The sequence below is a fragment of the Xenopus laevis genome, chromosome 9_10L (genome assembly GCF_017654675.1).
Source record: "Xenopus laevis strain J_2021 chromosome 9_10L, Xenopus_laevis_v10.1, whole genome shotgun sequence".
Taxonomy (NCBI): domain Eukaryota; kingdom Metazoa; phylum Chordata; class Amphibia; order Anura; family Pipidae; genus Xenopus; species Xenopus laevis.
The window spans coordinates 124,133,304-124,158,785 of NC_054387.1; the positions used below are offsets into that span (position 1 = coordinate 124,133,304).

The window sequence follows — 25,482 nt, forward strand, 5'->3', positions numbered from 1 at the left end:
GGATAGAAAACAATTTAGGTAGTAGTTTTTGGGACAACTCCACCCTCTGCAATTTTCCATTTCCTACTTAAAACTTTTTTAATCTGAGCACTCTGTGTGTTTTTAATAATTATTTATCCCATTAATTGTGGTCCTCTTTATATTAACTACACTATTTATTATTTATTATTAATTACTTGGCACTGTTTAGCACTTTACAATTAATGAATTTGGAAGCAATTATGAAATTTTAGTAATTGCTATCTTATAATAAACTTTCCAGCACTTAAAGCACTTTTAGTATCATTACTCTAATCAATTCCCTGGTCGGATTGTTTGTGGGTGAAAAATATAAGGTACCTGATAATACACTGTATCATAAGGCTATTAATTTGTGCGAAGCATCAATTGTATTAAGTATTTATTAACCCTTAAGTTTAAGTATAATAAATTTTTATAGCACTTGCACTTTAATGTAAACCAAGTACATTAGTAATTTTATTGGTTAGTGATTGCCCCCAGCAATCACGAAATACTCTATAGGTAGTGTAACATTTGAGGAACTGCTGTACGAGTGGGAGGCAATTGGGGTTCTTTTTTCTCTTACCTATATAATTAATTGTTGCTGTTTATTATAGTTGTCCAAATGCTTTCCTACTATAGGGGGAATATGTGGTGTTTATACAAATGGCCTGTAGATGTCACTGTGCTCAAGACATACTGTGCATACTTCCTGGTAGCTTAATAGTGAAAGTGAAAGTTACTGTTGTATAATGGCTGCATGAGTCTCTGCTAATAAAGCACTGTTATACTCTACTCATCATAACATAACACATCGTTTTATGGTATCTCTCTGTACAGACTATGAGTAAACTTAGGGGCTGTTCCTGCTGAATTGTGCTTAGTACAGGGAATACCTATGCTGCCATAGTTTTATGGTATCTCTCTGTACAGACTATGAGCAAACTTAGGGGACTGTTCCTGCAGAATTGTGCTTAGTACAGAGGAATACCTATGCTGCCATAGTTTTATGGTATTTCTCTGTACAGACTATGAGCAAACTTGGGGGGCTGTTCCTGCTGAATTGTGCTTAGTACAGAGGAATACCTATGCTGCCATAGTTTTATGGGATCTCTCTATACAGACTATGAGCAAACTAAGGGGTCTGTTCCTGCAGAATTATTTCATACAGATGAATAGCACTTTTATATCACAGCACCTCCCCTTGCTGCTCACAAACAAACTTAGGGACTGTTCCTGCAGAATTGTGCTTAGTACAGGGGAATACCTATGCTGCCATATGTTTTATGGGATCTCTCTGTACAGACTATGAGCAAACTTAGGAGACTGTTCCTGCAGAATTATGCTTAGTACAGAGGAATACCTATGCTGCCATATGTTTTATGGGATCTCTCTGTACAGACTATGAGCAAACTTAGGGGACTGTTCCTGCTGAATTGTGCTGAATATTAAATATGTGGCCTGAATGAAAGAGACGAGGTGGCATATATTGGTATATTGTATGGGATCTCTCTGTACAGACTAAAAGCAAAGGCAGGGGCTGCTGTCAAAGACTTGTGTTTAGTATATTAGTGGTCCCTGTGGAAAAAGCTGTTCAGTGGTCAGCAAGTGCTTCCTATTAGCCATGTGACAGACGTGATACAAATTCAAAAGCCCTGGAAATATCTCTGATATATGTCACAGTCACAGCTATGGCAGCAAAAGGCCCTGACTTGCCTAAACACACTGCATTGTTTCTAAAGAAATGAAGGGGACCAATTTGTTTCACAAAATAAAACACGACTCATGATTTATATTTTATTTATTTAAAATATTGAACCCAATAACTCAAACTACGCCTTTTAAATTGCGTTAGTCTTTGGCTCCCTGCTCAGCTGGAGAGTAGACTCGCCACAAAATTCCCTCCCGCCGTTACTTGGCAACCAAACAGCGTCTCACAAGTTCTCACGAGATTTGCGGAACGTTGCCTGGAGACGGAGAACGCGGCTGCCAGAGTACAGAGCAAAAGGTACCGGGGAAGCAGCAGGAGCGAATAGAAAGTATGGAAGGGAGGGCGCGGGAATAATCGCTTTAACGGGCGATTTGGGGCCGGGAGGATTTCTGTACGTGTTATAGAGGCGACACGAGTTTAGCGTTGAAGAATGAGGGTTTGTACCGGAGAGAGGGACAGGAGGGAGACTATAGAGAAGAGAGGGAAGGGACTGTAGGTACCAGGGATTAGTAGGTAAGTACTGGGACAGGAGGGAGACTATAGAGATGAGAGGGAAGGGACTGTAGGTCCAGGGATTAGTAGGTAAGTACTGAGGCAGGAGGGAGACTATAGAGAAGAGAGGGAAGGGACTGTAGGTGCCAGGGATTAGTAGGTAAGTACTGGGACAGGAGGGAGACTATAGAGAAGAGAGGGAAGGGACTGTAGGTACCAGGGATTAGTAGGTAAGTACTGGGACAGGAGGGAGACTATAGAGAAGAGAGGGAAGGGACTGTAGGTACCAGGGATTAGTAGGTAAGTACTGGGACAGGAGGGAGACTATAGAGATGAGAGGGAAGGGACTGTAGGTCCAGGGATTAGTAGGTAAGTACTGAGGCAGGAGGGAGACTATAGAGAAGAGAGGGAAGGGACTGTAGGTGCCAGGGATTAGTAGGTAAGTACTGGGACAGGAGGGAGACTATAGAGAAGAGAGGGAAGGGACTGTAGGTACCAGGGATTAGTAGGTAAGTACTGGGACAGGAGGGAGACTATAGAGAAGAGAGGGAAGGGACTGTAGGTACCAGGGATTAGTAGGTAAGTACTGGGACAGGAGGGAGACTATAGAGAAGAGAGGGAAGGGACAGAAATTACCAGGGATTAGTAGGTAGGTACTGAGGCAGGAGGGAGACTATAGAGATGAGAGGGAAGGGACTGTAGGTCCAGGGATTAGTAGGTAGGTACTGAGGCAGGAGGGAGACTATAGAGAAGAGAGGAAAGGGACTGTAGGTACCAGGGATTAGTAGGTAAGTACTGGGACAGGAGGGAGACTATAGAGAAGAGAGGGAAGGGGCTGTAGGTACCTGGGATTAGTAGGTAAGTACTGGGACAGGAGGGAGACTATAGAGAAGAGAGGGAAGGGACTGTAGGTGCCAGGGATTAGTAGGTAAGTACTGGGACAGGAGGGAGACTATAGAGAAGAGAGGGAAGGGACTGTAGGTACCAGGGATTAGTAGGTAAATACTGGGGCAGGAGGGAGACTATAGAGATGAGAGGGAAGGGACTGTAGGTACCAGGGATTAGTAGGTAAGTACTGAGGCAGGAGGGAGACTATAGAGAAGAGAGGGAAGGGACTGTAGGTACCAGGGATCAGTAGGTAAGTACTGGGACAGGAGGGAGACTATAGAGATGAGAGGGAAGGGACTGTAGGTACCAGGGATTAGTAGGTAAGTACTGGGACAGGAGGGAGACTATAGAGATGAGAGGGAAGGGACTGTAGGTACCAGGGATTAGTAGGTAAGTACTGGGGCAGGAGGGAGACTATAGAGATGAGAGGGAAGGGACTGTAGGTACCAGGGATTAGTAGGTAAGTACTGAGGCAGGAGGGAGACTATAGAGAAGAGAGGGAAGGGACTGTAGGTACCAGGGATTAGTAGGTAAGTACTGGGACAGGAGGGAGACTATAGAGAAGAGAGGGAAGGGACTGTAGGTACCAGGGATTAGTAGGTAAGTACTGGGACAGGAGGGAGACTATAGAGAAGAGAGGGAAGGGACAGAAGTTACCAGGGATTAGTAGGTAGGTACTGAGGCAGGAGGGAGACTATAGAGATGAGAGGGAAGGGACTGTAGGTCCAGGGATTAGTAGGTAGGTACTGAGGCAGGAGGGAGACTATAGAGAAGAGAGGAAAGGGACTGTAGGTACCAGGGATTAGTAGGTAAGTACTGGGACAGGAGGGAGACTATAGAGAAGAGAGGGAAGGGGCTGTAGGTACCTGGGATTAGTAGGTAACTACTGGGACAGGAGGGAGACTATAGAGAAGAGAGGGAAGGGACTGTAGGTACCAGGGATTAGTAGGTAAGTACTGGGACAGGAGGGAGACTATAGAGAAGAGAGGGAAGGGACTGTAGGTACCAGGGATTAGTAGGTAAGTACTGGGACAGGAGGGAGACTATAGAGAAGAGAGGGAAGGGACTGTAGGTACCAGGGATTAGTAGGTAAGTACTGGGACGGAGGGAGACTATAGAGAAGAGAGGGAAGGGACTGTAGGTACCAGGGATTAGTAGGTAGGTACTGGGGCAGGAGGGAGACTATAGAGATGAGAGGGAAGGGACTGTAGGTACCAGGGATTAGTAGGTAAGTACTGGGGCAGGAGGGAGACTATAGAGAAGAGAGGGAAGGGACTGTAGGTACCAGGGATTAGTAGGTAAATACTGGGGCAGGAGGGAGACTATAGAGAAGAGAGGGAAGGGACTGTAGGTACCAGGGATTAGTAGGTAAATACTGGGGCAGGAGGGAGACTATAGAGATAAGAGGGAAGGGACTGTAGGTACCAGGGATTAGTAGGTAGGTACTGGGACAGGAGAGAGACTATAGAGAAGAGAGGGAAGGGACTGTAGGTACCAGGGATTAGTAGGTAGGTACTGGGACAGGAGAGAGACTATAGAGAAGAGAGGGAAGAGTTTGTAAGAGCTACAAATTAGTATAATAAATCTGCAGTGGGGATTGGGAAACTGGCCTCTTATTAAAGTAACAGAAATAAAAGAGAAAGTTACATTTTGTTAAACACATAATTATTGAAGCCTTATGTGACAGCATGTGTAGTTTCCGGTGTGTCATTCCATACATACATATAAGCCCATTCAGTCGTACAGTGAGCTGTATTGCAGGGGGACAACATGACTTGTAGCCGACACCAGTCAGCACTGGATCTGGCCTTTCCCACTGGCAGGTGAATGTCCCTAACAAAACCAGTTGTCTCTGCTGCCCACTTACCATGTGGCTGTCCCAATAGGGGGCAATGGGATGTATTTTGTATGACTTGTCCATCTTGTTTTCTAAAGCAATTTCATAGCAAAGCACATTCCTGGCAATTCTTTTGCCTCTCAACTCAAGTACTGTCCATATCTGTGCTGACCTGGGACTGGAGCACCACTCTAGGGCTATAGCTGGAAAAGGTGCAAGAATAATTGAAAGGGAAGGGCTGCTTTATTTTAGAACAATACTGAAAATATGTTGTATATAATCCGCTTCCAAGCAAAGTTTGGATTATTTATATTGTATGTATTTTTATTAAAGGAGTGGGTCACCTTTAAGTTCATTTAAAAAATGTTATAGGGTGGCCAAATCGAAGCCACTTTTCAATTGGTCTTCATTATTTATTTTTGAAAGTTTTTTTTAATCGTTTGCCGCCTTCTTTTGGCTCAGGAGTGGGAACCAGCAGTGCAGAGGATTTGATCCCTTTAAAGGGGTGGTTCACCTTAAAGTAAACTTCCAGCTTGTTATAGAATGATTAATTCCAAGCAACTTTTCAATGGGTCTTCATTTTTTATAGTATTTGAATTATTTGCCTTTTTCTTCTGACTCTTTCCAGCTTTCAAATAGGGGTCACTGACCTCATGGAAAAAAACAAAACAAATCCTCTGTATGGCAAGATACTTATTGTTATTGGTACTTTTTATCACTCCTCTTTTTATTCAGGCCCTCTCCTGTTCATATTCCATTCACTTATTCAAATCAGTGTGTGGTTGCTAGGGTAAGTTGGACCCTAGCAACCAAATTGCAGAAAATTCAAACTGGAGAGCTGCTAAGTAACTTTTTCCTTAACTCAAAGATGAACAACCCCTATAATTAGCTATTTATTTTCCAGGCAGCAGCTGGGATGGCTCTCTGGTTGTTAGGGTCCCTGACCCCAGCAACCAAAATAAACAAATTAACCATCCGGCTTTAGTGTTATCATTATTCTTATTTTGTTTTCCCTGTCTTTCTTTTCAGACTCTCTGCTGCTATCATTTTAGAACTGGTTCCTGGTTGGTAGGGTAATTCATCCCTAGCAACCAGAGGACAGGTTCAATTCAAGGCTGGCTTTGTGTTGATAAATGGCATGTATTGCGCAACCGTGTGCAGTAGAGAAGCAATTAATGGATAAGTGATATGAACAGTGGGGAAAGGGTGTATAAAGGAAAAGGCACTTGAGGGGGCACAGAGGGACAGACTATTGTAGCCGACGGATTTTCAATGCATTTAAGTGGTTTTTCTGGAGTGCTCCTTTCAAGTGACACTCAACAATGCTGTGGCACTCCAACGAAAGCACTTCTATCCGAACGAGGGTTTCAAGTCTCACGTTATGAGATGCCAGTCACCCGTGTAACAGAGAACACTAATAATACACTTGTGCCGACAGCGTTTCTCCGCTCCGGTGCCTCGGCAACAGCTGTAATGGGATCCGTACCCCTGATAACACGACTCCTTTCCTTCTTACAGAGCCGTTGCTATGGAGACAGCACTCGCAGCAGTGAAGGCTCGCCCTCCCGCACCCGTGCAGATCACCGTCCTGAGAGCACTCAATGTGGTAACGTCTTTCCAGCACAATAACTGCCGACGGCTGGCTGCCACTTCACTGGTGTTAAACACTGGAAGGGAAAATCAATGTTACAAGTTTAAAGGAGAACTAAAGCCTAACAAAAGAAGTAGCTAGAACTGTTATACATTATGTTTTGTGCTTCTGTACCAGCCCAAGGCAACCACAACCCTTTAGCAGTAAATATCTGTGTCTCCAAAGATGCCCCAGTAGCTCCCCATCTTCTTTTCTGCTGATTCACTGCACATGCTCTGTGCTGCTGTCACTTACTGAGCTTAGGGGCCCACTCACAATATACAGTACACATAGAATAGAAATGTCACAATATAAGGCTGATTAGTAATTATACAGATAATTACTACATGGCAGCACAGAAACCAGTGCAATTAGCATCAGAATTTAATAATCAGCAAACCTGTAGCATCAGCTAATATTACAGACAAGCCTCATTTTCTGCTGGATAATTAGTGACGACCCCTAAGCTTATCTTCTCAACAGCTGCTCAGAGCCCACTGAGCATGTGCAGTGCCACTGACTCCCAAACAATGGCCTACCAAGATCCAAGATGGGGAGCTGCCGTTGTCAACTTCTAGACTACAATTCACTGTGGTAGCCATTGACTGGTGGAGAGTTATAGTGTAGTAAGAACTGGCAAAGCACAGATAGTAGGTCCCAGATGTAGAATTGTATCTTCTAGGATGTGTATAAATGATCTGCTCATAAGTAACTTGTCACTATATTTGAAGAAGTCTAATGGTTTATATTCTATATTTTCTAAATTGCTGCCTATTGATGGCATTACTGGTAATTTGTGCCTGCTTATTTTTATGCATGCTTTAAAGGTGTCTATAGGTGTGAGTCTACAGCAGGGGTCCCCAACCTTTTTTTACCCGTGAGCCACATTCAAATGTAAAAAGAGTTGGAGAGCAACACAAGCATAAAATAGTCCCTTGGGATGCCAAATAAGGGCTGTGATTGGCTATTTGGTTGCCCCTATATGGACTGGCAGCCTACAAGAGGCTCTACTTGGTACTATACTTAGTTTTTATGAAATTAAAACTTGCTTCCAAGCCTGGAATTCAAAAATAAGCATCTGCTTTGAGGACACAGAGAGCAACATTCAAGGGGTTGGAGAGCAACATGTTGCTCGCGAGCTACTGGTTGGGGATCACTGGTCTACAGTATCTATATACTGTACAGTGTGTATATAGATCTATGTGTTTATATGCAATATTTATACCTCTTTCTCTCTATATATATGTGTGTGTGTATCACTCATGTATTATAAGGAACAATGTAAATGATAAGGATATTAGAAGTCACTAAGGGGTTCTGTGACCATATAAAGGCACAAGGCTGCAGGCTGAGTTATACAGGGAACTCTGAGTATCACTCATGTATTATAAGGGATAGTGTATCCCCTACTGTAAATGATAAGGATATTAGAAGTCACTGAGGGGTTCTGTGACCATATAAAGGCACAAGGCTGCAGGCTGAGTTATACAGGGAACTCTGAGTATCACACATGTAATATAAGGGATAATGTACCCCCTACTGTAAATGATAAGGATATTAGAAGTCACTGAGGGGTTGTTCTGTGACCATATAAAGGCACAAAGCTGCAGGCTGAGTTATGATACAGTGCTACGCAATATGTTGGCGCTATATAAATACATGTTAATAATTAATAATAATAATGTACCCCTACTGTAAATGATAAGGATATTAGAAGTCACTGAGGGGTTCTGTGACCATATAAAGGCACAAGGCTGCAGGCTGAGTTATACAGGGAACTCTGAGTATCACTCATGTATTATAAGGGATAATGTATCCCCTACTGTAAATGATAAGGATATTAGAAGTCACTGAGGGGTTGTTCTGTGACCATATAAAGGCACAAGGCTGCAGGCTGAGTTATACAGGGAACTCTGAGTATCACTCATGTATTATAAGGGATAATGTACCCCCTACTGTAAATGATAAGGATATTAGAAGTCACTGAGGGGTTCTGTGACCATATAAAGGCACAAGGCTGCAGGCTGAGTTATACAGGGAACTCTGAGTATCACTCATGTATTATAAGGGATAATGTACCCCCTACTGTAAATGATAAGGATATTAGAAGTAACTGAGGCTCTCTGACCATTATAAAGGCATCAGGCAGTGCTTTTATATAGGCCTTGGAGGTACAAGGTGGCTTCCTATACCTTTTTATATACTAATAGAATTTAATGGTTCCAAAATATGTCTTTATTTAATATAACCCTGTTATGTTCCACATTCGCATAAACAATAAAAAACACAGAAGAAAGGGCAGCCAGTTTGTTTTTCTCATGCTCAGTACAAAGCCCTAACAGTATCTCACAGAGTGGGAATTCTTCCAAAGCAATGTATTGGCAGCTTGATGAGAGAGCTCCTCTGTGTTTCTTACAGAAGGGAATAAAAGGTGATTTACTAATGAGCTACATCAGGTCGGAGTTTAATAATTCTCTCCTCGGAGACTCGCCAAAGCTTGAAGCCTCCCCAGACAGACCCACTGAGTTCAATTTCACCTCTAGCTTTGACGTCACCCCCGATGGCCCCCACAGCTTGGATGATGTCGCTCACAAGCCAGTTGTATGTAAGTAACAAATCAAAGTGCTTTTCTTTGAGGTAGAAATTAAAGGAGAATTCAACCGTTTTCAAAAAAAAAATTGCTCCAACTGCGCATGCGCCTCTTTGCGGAAGACCCAGAAGATGGCTGCTGCGTGGAACTCCGATGCCTGACTCTGCACCGAGGGGTAAGTATAAAGTTAGGGGCATTTCCCGGGGGGCAGCTATGCTGGGGGGAGGGTGTCTATGTGGGATGGGGGGTAGGGTTTTTTTGTTTTTTTTGAAGACGGTTGAATTCTCCTTTAAGCATGTTAACATCTTCTTAGACTCATAGACTTAGCCTGCCAGTGTGTGGTCCACAAATACATAAGTGTTGTAGAAACATTGGCGATGAGAAAAATTTGACTCACACCGACCCTAACCTGCCCCTCCACCACCCGCACCTGACCCTATCCTGCCCCTCCACCACCCGCACCTGATCCTAACCTGCCCCTCCACCACCTGCACCTGATCCTAACCTGCCCCTCCACCACCTGCACCTGACCCTATCCTGCCCCTCCATCACCCGCACCCAGCCCTAACGCATCCCTCCACCTCACACAACCGACCCTAACGCACCCCTCCACCACACGCACCCGACCCTAACCTGCCCCACCACCACTCGACCCTATCAGGGCACACCTCCAAATTTATAGACCCACTTCCTCGGGGGAAGTTCTCAACATATACACTCTTCCCCTAATCCAATCACAATGGCACATTGTAACTCTTCAGAGAGGTGACATCTGAAATCTCACAGAGGAGTGATTCTGTTGGGTTACTTGATTGGACTTTGTTACCTTGGTAATCCTATCACAGTAACCCAACAGAATCAAACCAGCCGATATCATGTCCGTCACAGCAATCGTGCGAAAGTATGGGAAGCTCACATCGATATCGTCAGATCGGCAATACATGCAGAGATATTATCGTCAGCTGACAGAAATCTTTTAACCTGGCCGATCGTCCAAACGGGACGAAAAATGTTGGGACTCTCCACACACGGTCTGAAAATCGTATGAATCGAGGATTCGTACGATCGGATCTTTGCGTCTATGGCCAGCTTTACAATGTGCCATTGTGATTGGATTGGTGGAAGAGTTTATATGAACTTCCCTCACCAGTCAGTTAAACTGAAGAAGCTGCTCGGTTTAGTAGTGAAGCGTCTTCAATGATTACTCAGCCAGTTGTTTTAGAATTACCTATACTAACTGGAGAGCTGCTGTATAAAAAGCTAAATAACTCAAAAACCACAAATAATAAAAAGTGAAAACCGAATGCAAGTTGTCTCAGAATATCACTCTCTACATTATACTAAAAGTTAACACCTAGGTACCGGATCTGAGCCCCATCCCTCAACTTTGAATTGGCACATGGGCAGACTGAGGAGGACCAAGGCAATATCAGTAATGCATGACTGAGGCCTTTTTTGCACTTTACCCTCTTCTTTAAATGCCCATTGTGACCATGGCTTGATTTTTGCTTTCATGTGATAGGCCATCCATGTACATATGGATAGCTTAGAACTTGATCAAACAGAGTGTAATAGTATCCACACTACTGCATGGAGTTGGTCCCAGGTTTCCTTGTTTTACTCACATAATTTTCTTTTTAATTGACTTTTTTTCCACTTAGTCTACATCTGTTCTAATCTTGCACTGTTTGCCTGCTTTTCAGTAACTTTAATAGAAGTTTTGCCTAAGGAGAAGAAGCAGAAGGAGGAGAAGACTGTGGTCCTCGGACAGGCTGCTGTGGATCTGCTTCCTCTTCTGAAAGGTATACGGAATGTTTCTAACACGAAACACGATGCACCCTTCCTGCGACTCCTCAGATCCTAGTCCTTGGGTTGCTGGCTAGGTTGAGGACTGGGGCTAAGGAGAAGGTGGCAGGGCCAGACGTAACCATAAATCAGACTCACAGAGCCAGAGTCATAACAAAGCTACTGAATACATTATAGGAGAAGGAAAGCTATAATCACTGGGGGATACAAAAATGTTACCTGAGACCCTGGGCCCATGTTCCTATTAGCTGAAAACTACATCAACCAGTGTACTACTGTAGGAGAGCTACATGGCTATATTCTTCTTGTTTCTAGATCTTAATTACATTGTGCCCCATGCCCAGTAGAGTGAAAAACTTAGAAGCAGAAAGCTATTCACTCTTCTGCACATGTGTACATGCAGGGCAGCCATCGGGGGGGACAGGGGGGAGAGTTGTAGGGGGCCCCGAGGGTAAGCTGGAAAGGCTAATCAAGTAAGTGCTGACTTCGGGAAGGCATGGACGTTTAAGGGGCCCTGGCCACCAATTTTCTCATAATGTGGGGGGGGCCCTGGCCACCAATTTTTCTTTTCTCATGTGGGGTCCTAGCCACCAATATTTTTTAATGGGGGGGCCCTGGCCACAAATTTTTTTTTATGGGGGGCCCTGACCACCAATATCTTTTTATTTTTTATTAACATGTGGGAACCCTAGCCACCAATATTTTTTTTGTTTTTTACTGTGTGGTGGGGGACCTGTAGGTGGGGCTGGCTGTGGGTGCAGCCCAGGGGGCCCAGGAAATTTTGTAGTATGGGGCCCTGCGATTTTTGATGGCGGCCCTGTGTACATGGCTTGGGGCCACAGAGATAATCCTGGAACAGGAAACAAAATTTGAGACATGGTGCTCTTACAGAGGTAACAATGATAAATCTGAGGTTAGTGTCTCCAAGTAAGTGATTACTCACCACATAAAGGAAGTGGCCCAAGTGCAATGCCCTGAGCCCTCAGCATGGGGAGCGGACAAACCGAAAATTCTTTGTAGCAGGCACTCAATGAAGGCAAACTTCCACCAGGCAATTTGTTCAAAGTGAAAAAGAGTTTATTGTGTCCACAGCCTTACACATTTCGTGTTACAAACACTTAATCATAGGCTGTCTTAGCAGAGCCATGCCTCAACTATTTAGGAGTGTCTGAGAGAAGGAGTGTCTGAGCTAGAAAGATAACTCTCTTCTGAAATTTAAAAGAGGATATCTCTAAGTTGTACAATTGTATTTAGGAGCTTCTAAAAATACTCTTTGCTCCTGTAACACAATTACTAAACATACAAGAAATTAATAAAATATTAAACAATGTGCTAATACTGTATGCAAATTTGAGAATAGGCAAGGGAGAAAATGTATATTTCTAATACTACAAAGAATTTTCGGTTTGTCCGCTCCCCGTGCTGAGGGCTCTTACAGAGGTCAGCCAACAGCAGTATTGGTCCGGTGTCTCAGGTAAGAGATTATAATTACTGGTAGGTGCCTAACATTTGGTAATTAGCTGGCTTCTGCTACATCATTGCAAAAGTCAGATCCAGCGATGAAGAGAATATAAACAACCAGACTTGTACTGTGCTACTTTCTGCAGAAATTACATTTACAAATAACTTTAAAACCCATACAAATGAATGGAAAGTTGCTTAGAATTATATTTTCCTTCATTAGGTTACATAGTTACATAGTTAAATCGGGTTGAAAAAACACAAAGTCCATCAATACTTATGCAGTGTTCCCCTTTCATTGTCCTAAATGACCAGCCCGGCTCCATATCATGTCCTCAGTATTTCAACATGGCCGTTACTCTTAGTTACCCGGGAATATCAGCTAAGGTTCATTCATAGGAGCATCTAACAGGAAGCAGAAGCACAATGTAATCACCAGGGCTATACTTAGCCAGCTTACTGGAGACACTGACATACAATTTAATATCCTGAGCTTCATATTCTTTGGGTTCCACATCCTATTTCTGCTTTCTTCCTTCCATATTAATAACAGATGTATCAGGTATCATTTGTGCCAATCAGGCTGGTAAAAATATTGGCAAGGTGGCACAGCTACATATTCCTGACTTTAGGTACTTTACAATATATGAATAATGGGATATTATCCTTACCAACTGTCATTTTGTAAGACAATACACACAGCAGTTGTCAGGTTATTTGCCTACTGGAGGTCGCTGTTTCATTAGTCTGCAAAAGGGGGGGGTTATCTCATCAGAGGCATCTTGGTGCTTCCTTTATAATATACATCACAAATATTCAAATAAATAGGTCTTCCTGTACAGAATAATCTGTGCCAATATTTACATGAAATTAAACTCTATTTAGAAAGAGGTATATTATAGACACAGTGGGGTTTATACTGTACTGTACTGCATTAACTTGAAGCTATTGGTTCATTTTAGGTGAATGCAATTTCAAAGTCACCCTACCTCTCTACCCTGCGACTGGATCACCTCTAGAGGGCACACAAGTGGAGACAAAGGTACCAGATGATATGAGTATATTATAATAAAGGGAGAAGGTTCAGCTGTTTATCAACTGTAGTTAGGGTCGAAGCGGCATAATAAGTCCAGAGCTGACCCTACATATTTACCCTATTAGTGATGTGCGGGCCGGCCCTAACCCTGCGGGACTCGCAGGTTTACCCGCTCCAAGCCCTGCACAAAATCTTTGGGACACAGGCGGGTCCGAGTTGAGTGACATAGCATTGCTGGCTTCCAGCGCCTACATTTATAGACTCGCTCTTGCCCCTTTTGTGACATCACTGTGGGGTGGGCATGGGTCTACAAATAGAGGGGGAACAGCTGGCTGGGATTAGTGTGGGTCAGGAAATTCTCAACCCGCACTATACCCTACACATATCACCAGATTTTCTGACTGTTTATGGGCCCCCCTTGATGGTCTCCATTGGGGCAAAGATTGCATCAGGTCATTGATATAAACCTCATCCTCATATTGCCCAGCACAAAGTGGCCATATCAGGAAAAGATCCACTCATTTGGCAACCTCACCAAACAAGCAGATCTTAAAATGAATGGGCACCTTAACAGAGTTGCACAGCTCTAATTGCCCTGTGCATACCATTTTTCCAGGTAAAGCAACCACAGCTGCGTTTTATATTTCATTTTCCATGCATATAAGATTCAGAGATGTAGAGTTATTATATAATTGGATCAGTATTGCTGTTATTGTGGTGCACAGAGGCTGTGGCACTATACATTTAATTTAGAAAGGCAAACAGGGGCAGCGGCAGTGTGTGTTCCAAAATACTGAGGGAATAAAGCTGTTACAGAGGCATTTGGACAGAACATTGCATTCAATTACCTACTGTACAGCCCATTATACTAAGCATAGAGGTGCATTGCTGCAGGTTAACTAGATAGCCTAATGTCCCTTTAAGCAATTACTTTTATTCTAATTGTCTTTGTCAAACTCTATAGCCAAGCCTAGAGGTGGCAGTTTGTGTCCCTGATCCTTTGCTTTCCGACGCACAAATAAATGATGGGAACATCCTCAGGGTGACAGTGGAATCTGTTTATTGTGCCCCGGAGTCCTGGAATACTACAGGACCTGCGTACAATTATGTGATGAGCCTTCAGATGCCTCCTGCAGGAGAGGTAAGTCTTTAATGTACACTTGGAACTGGACATCATGAAATAGACACAGATGGCAAAGTAGTTCCCCCTAGTTTTAGAGGCCCTATAGCTTTACATCATAAATAAGACTACAAGACCCCAAACTGTCAGTATTAGGGATGCACCGAATCCAGAATTTGGTTTGGGATTCGGCCAAGATTCAGCCTTTTTTAGCAGGATTCAGAATCAGTCGAATCCAAGTGCCTGGCCGAATCCGAATCCAAAAAAATCATGTGACCTTTCATCACATAAACAATTAATTCTATACCCTTTTTCCTCCTTGTTCCCCTAATTGACATATGCAAATTAGGGTTCTGATTCAGCTGAATCTTTCACAAAGGATTAGGCTGAATCCTAAAATAATGGATTTGATGCATGCCTAGTCAGTATCATATTTTAAAACACTATCTAATAACACATTAAAGGAGCTAAGGCTCCTCCTTCTGGAGACAAAGAGTATTGCTAAAAAAAAAGGCTGTAAAATAGGAACTGCGTTCTGTTTATGTAATGCAGTTTGAGTGCACTGGACTGATTTGTCGGTCCACCAATTATATTGCATAAACTTTGTGGAAGTTGCATTCCCTGTCCTCCACTTAAAATGGGGGTTTTGGTCCAAGCAGCTGTTTGTGATTTGATCAGACCAGACACCTGACACTTAGGGGCAAATTCACTAAGATTCATAGTTGCACCAGGCGTAACTTCGCCAGGCGTAGTTTCGCCAGCGCTTTGCAAATTCACTAAAATCCAAAGTTGCACTCAGGGGTAGCGTAAGGTTGCGAAGTTGTGCTAGCGTTGATTCGCTAAGCGAAGTGAAGTTACGCTAGCGAAGTTTAATTTGCATACGGCGCCAAATTCAAATTTCAATGGAGGAATATGTAGCAGCACTACAAATGCCTGGGAAACCTTCAAAACATCAAATACAATTTTTATTTTGCCCTACACATGTTCCCACTGTGTAGTTAAGTTGCCATGAGTTAGGAAATGTAGGGGGGAAGGAGGGAAGCCCCAAAAAAATTTTCGATCTTTTTCAGCCTATCACCCATAATATAGAAAGAACGCCAGCGTTTTTCGGGACTTAGAAAAAATTTTAACTTTTTTTGAAGAAATCCCTATCTACTCTATTGCGATTCGCCTGGTCTGAGGTAGCGAAGGAAGTCTGGCGTAAAAGGTAGCGTTCAGTACAATGCGCGCGTTAGTGAATTTGCGTAGTTACGTCCGTTGCGCAAATTCGCCAGGCGTAAGGGTGCGAAGTTACGCTAGCGAAGTCTGATGCGAAATAACGAAAATGGCCAACGCTAGCGAATTGACACTAGCGTTAGGCACTTCGGCGCATAGTGAATTTGCCCCTTGGCCTATGGCCCGGCATAGGGAGATATTACAGAACATACAGAACTAAAATTCATGTGCAGCTTGATTGTATCTGGCAGATTGTGGGTTAATCCTCCCTCCCAGAACCAGTATGTTGCTCAGTGATACACACATATGACCCAACTCATCAGCATGTGCCTGTGTCTGTCCTAGCTGTTCTTAAATCCTGAATTCATAGTTAACGTTTTCTTCCCTCCCTGATCTCTTTTTATTGGAGTATCCTGAGTCTTGGACTGTGCCTATTATATTCCATACCTCCCAGCTGTCCCTATCTAGACAGGAGAATACTGATGCACACACCCAATAAGCAGTCAGGGTTGAGATGCATTGAGTATAATAGACTCAGTGTTGTCATGTTCTCAGGCAGTAATGTTAGGGGGTATTATGCACCAGTCAGTGTTCTTTCTAGTTTAATAAGTCCATAGAATTGCAACTTTTGTGAATGCCATGTGCGATTAATTATGTTTTATCCCATGCGCAGCTCCCACATTGCCTTGTCTTTTCAAATGGAGCGTTAAAGGCTGGTGGAGAAGCAGATCCTGTTCCTCGTCCGAAAAAATGGTCCGTGACCGGCATGTCAGCAGCTGGTGCTCTGAACATCCCGGATTCCTTTATTCTTGGTGGTCCATATGAGGAGGAAAATGGGGAACTGAACCGAAAGGAGGTGAGCTGATAGGCAGGACACTGGCCTAAATTCAGTGCTGAAGAGCCAATGTTTTTATAGTAACCTCACTTTGATGGAGAGTTAAAGAAATAAAGGGTAACCTTCAGTCCATTGATAGTTTCATCCCATCCCTAGGACAAGGAATTCCGTGCTGATGCTGAGACTCTGAAGAAAAGGGTGACATGGGACACAGAGAGGAGGCGCTACCTCGATCCCTCTGCTTTGCTCAGGTGAGCTGCTTGCCACAAAGTGATGCTATGCCCACGTCACCAATGTAAGGTTTAAAATCAAATATTATTGTCATGTATTAGGAAAGTACCGAATCCACTATTTGGGATCTGGCCGAATCCTGCATGAAAGATTCGTATGAATACCAAACCGAATCCTAATTTGCATATGCAAATTAGGAGCAGGAAAGGAAAAAAAATACTTCCTTGTTTTGTGATGAAAAGTCACATGATTTCCCTTCCCGCCCCTTGCATATGCAAATTAGGATTCGGTTCGGCCAGGCACAAGGATTGGTCTGAATCCAAATCCTGCTGAAAAAGGCTGAATCCTGGCTGAATCCCGAAACGAATCCTGGATGTGGTGCATCCCAATCATGTATGCATTCTCATCATGCTAACTTTCTGCACCATACTGTGCCCACCCATTAACTTCTTATTTGAAGAACCCCATTAGAATTCAAGTGTTAAAACCATTAGATTTGTCATGTTTCATGTGCACTGTTGTCTCATACCAATACCATGTCATGAAATGCAATGTCATTTTCCAGCATACAGAAGCAGATTGCTGAGTGCCGCTACTGGCCAGTGGAGATAATGAGGACCCTTACCGTTGCACCTAACACAAAGGGAAAGCCTGGAAAAGTGGATAAAGTAAGTGTTACATATCCATATCTGATTTGTAGCAGGGCACTAGATCCCAAGAGGAACTTCTGCTGTGACCGGCATGGTGCACAGGACAGTTAAAGGAACAGTTCAGTGAAAAAATAAAAACTGGGTAAATAGGCTGCGCAAAATAAAACATGTTTCTAATATAGTTAGTTAGGCAAAAATGTAATGTATAAATGCTGGAGTGACTGGATGTGTAACATAATAGCCAGAACACTACTTCCTGCTTTTCAGCTCTCTAACGCTGAGTTAGTCAGTGACTTGAAGGGGGGCCGCATGGGACATAACTTTTCAGTGAGTTTGCAATTGATCCTCAGCATTCTGCTCAGATTTAAAAGCAACAGTTATGACTCATGTGTTTCCCCCTCAAGTGACTGATTACTGTCTGGTAATCAATCAGTGGAAACCAAGAGAGCTGAAAAGCAAGAAGTAGTGTTCTGGCTATTATGTTACACATCCAGTCAATCCAGCCTTTATACATTATATTTTTGGCTAACTAACTATATTAGAAACATTTTTTATTTTGCACAGCCTATCAGCTGTGGGTTCATTCAGCAAGAAGAGGTTTTGGTCTTGTGAATGTGATCATTGCCCATGTTCATGTTGTGAGCAGATTGCTCTACTCACACAGCCTTCAACAACATTGGCTCAGAGACTGCGTGTATGGAATTCTCTGTTGATAAGCATGTGTAACCAATGAAACTGATTTCCTTAGAGATAAGGGTGTAATAATCCCGTCCTTTCATTTACTCTATAAACTTTTATTACTGGGTCATTTCTTTAGGGTGACGAAGATGGACAGATTTCCTTCCACGGAGTTGCGTACATAAACATGGTTCCGCTTCTGTACCCCGGGGTTAAACATCTGCGAGGAGCATTCCGTATCTCTCCCTATCAGGATGCTGAAGTGCTTGAAAAGGTATGAGGGACCACTGCAATTACCCATTCAGGATTATTACACAAAAAACAGTTCAGATTATTTCTCCAGCGACAAATACTACTGCTACTGCGGGCAACTAATCTCCCTGAAATGCCTTCCCGCCGGCAGGAATGCCAATTGCCGGCGTGATGGCATAAGAATCACTTCGGATTTTGAAGTTGCCCGAAATTTCCTTGTGAGGCGATTTGTGTGCTATTCGTATGCCATCCCGCTGGAGATTCGTATTCTTGCCGGTGGGAAGGCATTTTGGGGAGATTAGTCACCCTAAGTAGAGAAAATTTGACACTGGGCCACTAATCTCCCTGTCTGCCACCACCCTAAAGGTGGCCATACACTATAAGATCCGCTCGTTTGGAAAACGAGCAGATCTTAACCTGATATACCCACGGCTGGGCGATATCAGGTGAATCCAAACGTTCGGCCCTGTGGCTGAACGATCGGATTACAATGATACGAATAAGCGCCGACGGGTCGCCGGACCACATCAACTAGCCTATGTGGACCTGCATCGTAAAAAAAAACATATCGATCGGGAGGACCTGTCGGGAGCCCCCACACAGTGGCAGATAAACTGAATGTGTCTAAAGGACCGATATCGACCACTTTAATCTGCACCTGTATGGCCACCTTTACAGTTCAGCTAAGTCAGATCATAACCAAGGTTCCCTTGTCTCCATCAGTGCTAGAGGGCCACCAAACCAGCTCTTTCTATTCCTTTCTATGTACAATTGTCTCTTTTACAGACAAAATGCCAGTCCAGTGCCCTGCGAGATATTGCTCGACAAACCGGTTTGCAAAGTAGAGTCGGCTTTGCCCCGGCTGGAGTCAATTCTCCCCATGGCAAGCAGGCACCGAGCCGCATTGTGAGAGAAGATAAAGTCACCAAGGATAAAGACAACACCAGAAAGGTGAGCTTCAGACATGGCAGATGCTTTAAAATAACATTTCAGAAAGATCTTGTTCTTTTTTTTTTTTTGTTCTAACACCATTTCCTTTACTCAAGCCTCGGTGTAGTCACTGCCCTGATCTCAACTCATTTCTTTAATCTAAATATTAAAAGGAGAGAAACCAGAGATCCAACTATTTTCTATAAATTGACAACCTTCTGGATTTTTTCAATACCATTTAAATTTGCTATGGTGGCCTATGGTGCACTGGATCCTGCAAACACAACCTCAATTAATTTTTAAAACCATGTTTATTAATACATTATACAGTAAAAACACCATGTATGATCAATGCAGGACCTGCAGGGTGGCAACTAATTTCTTTCTCTGTTCAGACCTCGGCCCCAGGGAAGCCATTAGACACAACATCGGAAGCAGAAACCATAGCGCCTGTCCCAGCTCAGACAGCGCCTCAGAATGTGGAAGGACAGGTAACAACAATGGCAACGGCAATCTCTATATATATCTGAAAATCATTTCTAAGGGCATGTCATCGCTGCTCTTGACATGCCATATTTCATGGGAAAACTTATTCCAGTTCGATTACATTTTGTACACCCCTTTTCCATATGAGAACACTCAGGAGTTATTACAGCACTTGATCCTGGTTTTAAAGTAGAACCAAACTGAGCCCTCCCTTCTAGGGATGTAGCGAACGTCGGAAAAAAAGTTCGCGAACATATTCGCGAACTTGCGCAAAAATGCGAGCGGTTCGCGAACGGTTCGCGAACCCCATAGACTTCAATGGGAAGGCGAACTTTAACATCTAGAAAAGACATTTCTGGCCAGAAAAATGATTTTAAAGTTGTTTAAAGGGTGCAACGACCTGGACAGTGGCATGCCAGAGGGGGATCAAGGGCAAAAATGTATCTGAAAAATCTGCCTGTGTGTGCTTGGAAGAGATAGTGTAGGGGGAGAGCTGTTAGTGATTTCAGGGACAGATGATAGTAAGTTTGCTGGCTAGTAATCTGCTTGATACTGCTCTGTATTGGAGGGACAGAAGTCTGCAGGGATTTGAGGGACATTTTAGCTTAGGTAGCTTTGCTGGCTAGTAATCTACTGTTCTCTTTAAACAACTGCCATACGTTGACCTTGTAGGCATTGTTTGCCCAGTTTTTTTGGACGCAGCCACTGAAGCACAGTTGCCATAAAAAATATGCCATATAAATGCTGAAAATAGTAATTTTTCGCCATACGTTGACCTTGTAGACATTGTTTGCCCAGTTTTTTTGGTTGCAGCCACTGAAGCACAGTTGCCAGAAAAAATATGCCATATAAATGCTGAAAATAGTCATTTTTTGCCATACGTTGACCTTGTAGGCATTGTTTGCCCAGTTTTTTTGGTCGCAGCCACTGAAGCACAGTTGCCAGAAAAATTATGCCATATAAATGCTGAAAATAGTAATTTTTTGCCATATACGTTGAGTCAACGTATGGCAAAAAATGACTATTTTCAGCATTTATATGGCATATTTTTTCTGGCCTCTGTGCTTCAGTGGCTGCGGCCAAAAAAACTGGGCAAACAATGCCTACAAGGTCAACGTCGTTGACCTTGTAGGCATTGTTTGCCCAGTTTTTTTGGCCGCAGCCACTGAAGCACAGAGGCCAGAAAAAATATGCCATATAAATGCTGAAAATAGTCATTTTTTTGGTCGCAGCCACTGAAGCACAGTTGCCAGAAAAATTATGCCATATAAATGCTGAAAATATGCATTTTTTTGGTTGCAGCCACTGAAGCACAGAGGCCAGAAAAATTATGCCATATAAATGCTGAAAATATAAATTTTTTTGGTTGCAGCCACTGAAGCACAGAGGCCAGAAAAATTATGCCATATAAATGCAGAAAATATGCATTTTTTTGGTCGCAGCCACTGAAGCACAGTTGCCAGAAAAATTATGCCATATAAATGCTGAAAATATAAATTTTTTTGGTTGCAGCCACTGAAGCACAGAGGCCAGAAAAATTATGCCATATAAATGCTGAAAATATGCATTTTTTTGGTCGCAGCCACTGAAGCACAGTTGCCAGAAAAATTATGCCATATAAATGCTGAAAATATGCATTTTTTTGGTTGCAGCCACTGAAGCACAGAGGCCAGAAAAATTATGCCATATAAATGCAGAAAATATGCATTTTTTTGGACGCAGCCACTGAAGCACAGTTGCCAGAAAAAATATGCCATATAAATGCTGAAAATAGTCATTTTTTGCCATACGTTGACCTTGTAGACATTGTTTGCCCAGTTTTTTTGGTTGCAGCCACTGAAGCACAGAGGCCAGAAAAAATTAAACCAGTAGGGTTTGCACCCTAGTTTGTAACGGTGGCGGAGGGAGGAGGAGGACGCTAAAGGACAGCTGTGTGTGGAGTCATGAGGCTTGAAGAGAAGGACAGCTGCATAGAAGTCAGAACAAGTCTTCCGGCGTGCAGTAACCCTCCGAGATCCACCCCTCATTCATTTTAATAAAGGTCAGGTAATCGACACTTTTGTGACCTAGGCGAGTTCTCTTCTCAGTTACAATCCCTCCTGCTGCACTGAAGGTCCTTTCTGAGAGCACACTTGAGGCTGGGCAAGACAAGAGGTTCATGGCAAATTGTGACAGCTCTGGCCACAGATCAAGCCTGCGCACCCAGTAGTCCAGGGGTTCATCGCTCCTCAGAGTGTCGATATCTGCAGTTAATGCCAGGTAGTCCGCTACCTGCCGGTCGAGGCGTTCTTTGAGGGTGGATCCAGAAGGGTTGTGGCGCTGCCTTGAACAGAAAAACATTTGCATGTCTGACGTTACAGACTGGCCAAAGGGCTTTGTCCTTGCAGGTGTGCTCGTGGCAGGATTACTGGCACCTCTGCCCCTGGAATGTTGATGAGTTCCTGAAGTGACATCACCCTTAAAAGCATTGTACAACATGTTTTGCAGGCTGGTTTGTAAATGCCGCATCTTTTCGGACTTGTGGTATGTTGGTAACATTTCTGACACTTTATGCTTGTACCGAGGGTCTAGTAGCGTTGCGACCCAGTACAGGTCCTTCTCCTTAAGCCTCTTGATACGGGGGTCCTTCAACAGGCATGACAGCATGAAAGACCCCATTCTCACAAGGTTGGATGCAGAGCTATCCATCTCCGCTTCCTCATTATCAAGGACTGCATCATCCACGGTCTCCTCCCCCCAGCCACGTACAAGACCAGGGGTCCCCAAAAGGTCACCACTAGCCCCCTGGGAAGCCTGCTCCTGTTGGTCCTCCTCCTCCTCCTCCACAAAGCCACCTTCCTCCTCTGACTCCACTTCTGGCACCTCTCCCTGCGTTGCAGCAGGTGCCTGGGTTCGTTCTGGTGATTCCGACCAGAAATCGTGCGCTTCCAGCTCCTCGTCACGCTGGTCTACAGCCTCATCTGTCACTCGTCGCACGGCACGCTCCAGGAAGAAAGCGAAGGGTATTAGGTCGCTGATGGTGCCTTCGGTGCGACTGACCATATTTGTCACCTCTTCAAAAGGTCGCATGAGCCTGCAGGCATCGCGCATAAGCACCCAGTAACGGGGGAAAAAAATCCCCAGCTGTGCAGATCCAGTCCTACCACCCAGTTCAAAAAGGTACTCGTTGACGGCCCTTTGTTGTTGCAGCAGACGTTCCAACATAAGGAGCGTTGAATTCCAGCGAGTCTGGCTGTCAGAAATCAAACGCCTGACTGGCATGTTGTAGCGCTGCTGAATGTCAGCAAGGCGTGCCATGGCTGTGTAGGAACGTCTGAAATGGGCCGACACCTTTCTGGACTGGGTGAGAACGTCCTGGAATCCTGGGTACTTGGAGACAAAACGTTGGACTATTAAATTTAACACATGTGCCATGCAGGGCACATGTGTTAAATTGCCTAGTCTCAACGCTGCCAACAGATTGCTTCCATTGTCACACACCACTTTTCCGATCTGCAGTTGGTGTGGGGTCAGCCACCGATCGGCCTGTGACTGCAGAGATGACAGGAGTACAGATCCGGTATGGTTTTTGCTTTCCAGGCACGTCATCCCCAAGACAGCGTGACAACGGCGTACCTGGCACGTCGAATAGCCTAGGGGGAGCTGGGGGTGCACAGGTGTGGAGGAGGAGAAGGAGGACCCAGCAGCAGAGTAAGAAGAAGAAGAAGACGAGGTAGAGAGCGATGGAGGAGTAGAGGTGGTGTCAGAACCGCGTGCAATCCGTGGCGGTGACACCAACTCCACTGTTGTTGTTGAGCTACCCATTCCCTGCTTCCCAGCCATTACCAAGTTCACCCAGTGGGCAGTGTAGGTGACATACCTGCCCTGACCATGCTTGGAGGACCATGCGTCAGTAGTCATATGGACCTTTGGCCCAACACTAAGTGACAGAGATGCGGTAACTTGGCTCTGCACATGTTGGTACAGGTGTGGTATTCCCTTTTTAGAAAAAAAATTGCGGCTGGGTACCTTCCACTGCGGTGTCCCAATTGCTACAAATTTGCGGAAGGCCTCAGAGTCCACCAGCTGGTATGGTAAAAGCTGGCGGGCTAAGAGTGCAGACAAGCCAGCTGTCAGACGCCGGGCAAGGGGGTGACAGTCAGACATTGGCTTCTTACGCTCAAACATGGCCTTCACAGAAACTTGGCTGGTGGCAGATGACTGGGAATGGGAACAGGTGGTCAAGGTGGAAGGCGGAGTGGAGGGTGGTTCAGACGGGTCAAGGAGAGCAGAGGTAGAGCAGTAAGATGCTGGACCAGAAGGAGTGTGGCTTTTAGTTTGCCTGTTGCCTTTGAGGTGTTGCTCCCAAAGTGCTTTGTGCTTGCCGCTCATGTGCCTTCGCATAGAAGTTGTACCTATGTGGCTGTTGGGCTTACCAAGGCTCAGTTTCTGACTGCACTCATTGCAAATTACAATGCTTTTGTCAGAGGCACACACATTAAAAAAATCCCACACTGCTGACTTTTTGGAAGTGTGCGATCTGGCGGTAACAGTAGAAGTTGGCGGCATTGGCGGCAATGGCGGGTGCGTTGGCCGGCTGAACACAGGTGCCGATACATGTTGTTGCCCTACTGATCCCTGCGGGCTGTCCTCCCTGCTTCTTCTAAGTCTTATTCTCCTACTGCCTCTCTGACTCTCCGTCTCTCCATCTGAACTACCCTCCTCTTGCTCTCTTCTACTAGGCACCCACAAAACATCAATCTCCTCATCATCATTCTCCTCAGATGCATCAATTTCTTCTGACACATCACAGAAGGAAGCAGCAGCGGGGACCTCCTCCTCATCACTCATTATGTCCATCTCTATCGTGTTCTCTGCCAGAATTAAATCTGGTGTAAGGTCCTCATCTCCTTCATCTTCTTCTGGCAATAATGGTTGCGCATTACTCAGTTCAAGAAACTCATGGGAAAATAACTCCTCTGACCCCAGTGAAGAAGGGGCACCGGTGGTGGAGGAAGTGTTACGTGGGGTGGCCATAGCAGTGGAGGATGAGGAGGATGTTGTGGTAAAGTTAGAAACGGTAGAGGATGGGTGTGCTGTGTAAGCCAGTCAACTACCTCTTCAGCATTTTGGGAGTTCAGGGTCATTGGCTTTTTAAAACTGGGCAATTTGCTAGGGCCACAGGATTGCATAGCAGCACGGCCCCTAGCACGGCCTCTGCGTGGCGGCCTGCCTTTGCCTGGCATTATTTTTAAAAAAACAACAACAACAACAAAAACTCAGTTGGTTTTTCTGGAAACGATAATACACACAGCTAGATGGCGGGTTGAAGAAAACAGTGTGCAAATAATGCCTACAAGGTCAACGTATACACTACTACAGCGGTGGATACGGATTACGTAAAATATATGAATGCTGCTTGAAAAAAAGTAACTCAAGTGGTTTTTCTAGAGACGATAATATTATCAATATTTAGACAAAATGTGAACAAGCTCACACAGCTAGATGGCGGGTTGAAGAAAACAGTGTGCAAATAATGCCTACAAGGTCAACGTATACACTACTACAGCGGTGGATACGGATTACGTAAAATATATGAATGCTGCTTGAAAAAAAGTAACTCAAGTGGTTTTTCTAGAGACGATAATATTATCA

The 25,482-nt window shown here is 44.2% G+C and overlaps 1 protein-coding gene across 4 annotated transcripts in view; it reads left to right on the plus strand.

Annotated features, from left to right (window-relative positions):
* Window positions 1-1,926: 1,926 nt before the first annotated feature.
* cfap70.L (cilia and flagella associated protein 70 L homeolog) overlaps window positions 1,927-25,482 on the plus strand; it is a 52,761-nt gene continuing 29,205 nt past the window's right edge. Inside the window, exons 1-12 of one of the 4 annotated variants that reach the window (XM_018236686.2) lie at window positions 1,927-2,008; window positions 6,447-6,534; window positions 8,977-9,163; window positions 10,852-10,950; window positions 13,378-13,457; window positions 14,416-14,592; window positions 16,460-16,642; window positions 16,778-16,872; window positions 17,418-17,520; window positions 18,320-18,454; window positions 19,219-19,383; window positions 19,758-19,853. In XM_018236686.2, coding sequence (XP_018092175.1) covers window positions 6,457-6,534; window positions 8,977-9,163; window positions 10,852-10,950; window positions 13,378-13,457; window positions 14,416-14,592; window positions 16,460-16,642; window positions 16,778-16,872; window positions 17,418-17,520; window positions 18,320-18,454; window positions 19,219-19,383; window positions 19,758-19,853 — 1,398 coding nt within the window. In that variant the 5' untranslated portion in view covers window positions 1,927-2,008; window positions 6,447-6,456. The other 3 variants (XM_018236687.2, XM_041576494.1, XM_041576493.1) reach the window with 3 other exon arrangements.